This window comes from Sitodiplosis mosellana, unplaced genomic scaffold, assembly GCF_009176505.1.
Source record: "Sitodiplosis mosellana isolate CC-2019 unplaced genomic scaffold, AAFC_SMos_1.0 Smas_scaffold_1686, whole genome shotgun sequence".
Lineage (NCBI taxonomy): Eukaryota > Metazoa > Arthropoda > Insecta > Diptera > Cecidomyiidae > Sitodiplosis > Sitodiplosis mosellana.
In genome coordinates this window covers 1-4,597 of record NW_022596928.1, presented here as the reverse complement: position 1 = coordinate 4,597, position 4,597 = coordinate 1, and the positions used below count along the sequence as shown (strand labels likewise).

Sequence of the window (4,597 nt, the reverse complement as noted above, 5' to 3'; positions counted from 1 at the left end):
GAAAGAAAAAAAGGCAACAAAAACTAAAAGCGTTGAAGCCAACTATGTCTTCTTCGCAAACCAATGCAACAACAGCAGCAACAGCAGTAAATCATCATCATCGAAATAACAAAGCCAATGCAAAAGTCGTACAGAGAACGACTAGCGAAAGTCTCCGGTTATCAATGAATAGCAATTGTATTGATGGTAATGTGCTGGCAAATGGAAACACAAATTTCAGTAGTGGATTGACTGCAAACAGTGTCGGATCAACAACTATTTCGAATAATTTACAAAATAATACACAGCAAACATTTGTGCCACCTACGGCAACCCTGCTGATGACAAATAATGGAAAGTTTCAAACAAATTCCACCACAACTTCGGCCTTCGTAACTTTGCCCGACATCAATATGGATATGAAACCGAAAACATCATCCTATCAAATCACATCGATTACCGTGGGCACCAGAACCAGTGCTGATGAAGATTCAGCGGACGATTTAGACGAATCTCATACCACAGACGAAAATAGCCGTGTCACCGACATGGAAAACGAAACGCCTAGCTATTCCGAAGACTCGAACATGTATTCGAAGGACGACGTATTTGCGACGGCATATGCGCACGGTATACCCATTATGCAGAACAATATGTCAGCTGATCTAACGAATTGTGTGAATAGCAATCAAGTTGGCAAGAAATTGCCGGACGTTCGTGTTAATTGTGTTACGACAGCGGTTGATAAAAACAAAGGTGTCGAAATTAAAGGCAGTGAACGATTTAAGGTGGTCAAAATCGAAAGTATTGAACCGTTCAAACGTGGACGGTGGACGTGCATGGACTATTTGGATCAATCGGCGAAGCAAGTGCAAATGAATTTCGGCGGTAATGGTAAAACGGTTGCAACAAACGATAGCGGTGTTGTGTTGACAGAGAATTTTAACGATACAACGATGACGACGAAACAAAAGAAACAGGCCAAAACGGTTCAAACGGAAATGTTGCCGAATCAAAACCAAAATGCGGCCGTACAAGCGGCTCATTTGATTTCTGGTCAAAGTGCACCGGCCATGGCCAATGAAAACACATCGCCGGGCCAGACGTTGCAACAACCGTTGCAAAATAGTTTCGCGAATGTGGTGAACAATCAGAATATGCAGTCGGCGGCTGTGTTACAGTCGAACACTGTTCAAGAGGTTCACCAGCAGCAACAGCAACAACAGCAATTGCAGCAGCAGCAACAACAACAGCCACAACAACAACAACAGCAGCAACAGCCACAGCAACATCAAACACAACCCGTGGCCGCGTTTCATCATCCAGTCGGAACACATAATGTGCAACAAGGCCAAAGCCTACCGCCCCAAATTATGTCACATGTTATACCTCAAATGCAACAGAATCATCAAATTCAAGCCACACCGAACGCGGTCCAACAACATCAAATGGCCGTTTCGCATGGACAATTACCAAACTTCCAGCCCCAACAACAACAACAACCGCAACAACAACCGCAACAATATTCGAATACGTCAATGGGCGGCAGTCAAAGTGCACACAACACACAAACAATTCCAATGCAACAAATCCACGAAATTCATCAATACCAACAACAATACCAGAACAATCTCCAAAATCAACAAGCTGCCCAGCAATACTACAACCAAATCGCCACAGATAACTCAAACAATGTGTACCAAAAGCCACAAATGCAGCAACAACAACAGCAACCACAATATCAGGCGCAAATGCAGCAATTCTCTGGTCAATACCAACAGGTAACTGAACATTTCAATAATTTCTTTCTTTTCTTGGAACTTTTCCTTATCACCTAAATCATTCAGTATGGGAAATGTTGCGAATCATGACAATTCAATATTCTTTCTCGAGATTAGTGAATTTTTTATGTGTCATTGAATGATCCAATATCGAAATATAATACAGAGCTAAACACATCAGTGTGTAAATTGGTAGGTTTCATGGACTGAATATGATTTTTCTTTCCATTTTTCCCCGCAACACAAAATAGCAAATGCCAACCAATCAGCAGCAATTTCAAGCGCAAACGGCCATGCCAACGCAACAACAAATGCAAATGCAATCGCAGCAACAGCCACAAGTGAGCTATCCACACGGTCAAACGTTGCCAGCAAATGCATTGCAGGGCATTGTGACGACTGGAACTCATATGGCTGGTCTTCCCATAGCATCACAAATACCCCCGACAATGGTGAATGTGTCGCACCAACAAGCCATGAGCATGGGACATTTACCAAACAATATCGAACTGAACATGAACATGCCGTCGGGAATGAATCCAATGGCTGTCAATCATTCAGGATATATTCCGCAGCAGGTAATTTCCGATTTGCGTCTCATTTTCACATTTATTGCGCACTTCTTATTGCCAAATCTGAGTTTTCCAATTGGAAAAAATCGCCTGAATTGGACTCAATGAGATTTTGAACCATTTCTTTGTTTTCTTGTGCCTTTTTCTCTCTCCACACGCAAATGCAGCAAGTTCCACATTCACAACAAGCCCAAATGCATTCACAACCGACATCAGTCGTGAGCAGCTCAATGCATATTCAGCCACAAAATCAAAATTATGCAAACCAAAATCAAACGATAGCCAGTAATGTTGCTGCCGTGCCATATTCGATAGGAATTCAAGCAACACATGATGCGAATGTCATGCAACAGGCGACCAGTCAAATGAACAATGTGAATCAATCGAATGTGAATCTTCAGCCGAATTATGTGAACTCAGCGATACCAACACAACCGACACAGTCCTCGGCAATGATTCAGCAAACGCAACCCGTTCTAGTGCATCCAATTCAAGCAACAGCTCAGCAAACTGTTGTGACTAATCCGAACCGAAATAATGTGATAAGCAGTGAAACAGGTGAGTTATACCGTGATTTGACACTTTGACCTTTTCTATTTCCACTTAACGGTGGCCAGAAATTGAGATTAATAAAAAAAAATTAAATCTCTGTTCAATTCAGTCTAATCAAATTAAATATCTAATGCAATTAAATGCTAAATTTATGTGTGCATTTTGTTGTTGTTACTAGGAAACGCTGCACAAAATATAAGTAACGTGATTACATCGTCTTCTTCGAATATTGCGCCAAACGTAGGCAACACGAACAACGTGAATGCGAGTGTAACAAATGCTAATGTGAACAACACGATCAATGACCCAGACACGGTTTCTGTTGATGGACCAACAAAAATGCCAGTAGTCAACGCAACTGCCACCGATGACGGGCAATCGGTCGACGAGAGTGAAAGGTGAGACTTCTTTTTATTTTTCGTCTTGTTTGCTTCTTTTTCTCCTCTTAAGCACACTTTCTAAACCGTTTATATGTAAGATAAGTGGAAAAAAGACAGAAAAAAAACATGGGTTGATTTCGAATCGAGAAATCAACCGTCAGCGATATGATTCACTTTGGCAAGACTCTTTGCAAATTGTTTTACAATTATGAACAGAGTAGTACATGGCTAAATTCAATGTTACATCCATTGGACAGTGGCAATCACACCATTCGAAAGTAATGACAACGCTTTGTTGAACACCACTTGAAAGTCGCGCCGATCCAAACGATTATTATTACTTCGTATTAAATTTTCCATCGCTTTTTTTTCTCTCTTTAAAATCTTTTTTTTCCTTTCTGTACAAAGTGACATTGTGTGCCTTCTGCATAAAGATTTTTATTCTTGATTTCATACTCAAAAGGAAACCAAATACCACCACTTCCTTTCCAATTGTCTCGAGAGTGATAAAAACTAATGACTAAGAAGAATTCAAAAATCTAGCCTTCGCATACTCAAAACCAGTGTTCTGTGCGGTTGTCAAGCGTGTCTAACACACAGAGATCTACTTGGTCAATCGATTCGTATGCTACAGTGAATGGCAGTATATTGCAATAAAACATAAACACAAACAAAGAGTGAGAGATAGAAAGAAGGATAGACAGAGCGACGAAGAGAGAGAGAGAGAGAGAGAGAGAGAGAGAGAATTATTGTATTTATAAATATTGAGATTTCAGTACGATTGCGTTTACGCTTGACAAACCGAACAATTTCATTAGGTGCGCGCAGATAAAAATAGTCTAAACAATATAAATATAACGCGACCAAGACATATCAAATATCTATCTTTTGTCTCGATTCCGTATGCATGAGCATGAGTTGCTGGTTGTTTTTGTTGTTACTTGGTTGCCTCTTTCTCGCCCAGTCGAGCGATAAACGACGACAATTGTTGCACATTTATATGAATCGCTTTAAATAGACACAACAATAAGCAAATGGATTTCATTTCATTATATTAAATATGATTAATAACTTAAGTTCTGCTTCTAATCCCAGTCCAGTTAAATAAACATTTATTTATCATATGTCGGAGTGACAGGCAGAAAGGGAAAATGTATGTTTCGAATCGATCGAACTGAGTTCTGAATTGGATCGAAAGAAAACGGTATAACTGCAAAGTTGTGTGTTATTCTTTATTGCAACCTAATTAACGACAACGTAGAAATGGCTCATAAATCAAAAAGGAATATTATTATTATTATTCTGCACCATACAGCGTTTCTTCGCCAGAGGT

General features: G+C 40.0%; 1 protein-coding gene across 1 annotated transcript; it reads left to right on the top strand.

The window, feature by feature from the left end:
• Window positions 1–6: 6 nt before the first annotated feature.
• On the top strand, window positions 7–3,282 carry LOC129571222 (bromodomain-containing protein DDB_G0280777-like; the record flags this gene model as incomplete). Its single annotated transcript, XM_055450994.1, has 4 exons — window positions 7–1,760; window positions 2,012–2,338; window positions 2,500–2,890; window positions 3,063–3,282. Coding segments are annotated over exons 1-4 (2,654 nt in total), but the record flags the coding sequence as incomplete, so codon positions are not given.
• Window positions 3,283–4,597: the final 1,315 nt, after the last annotated feature.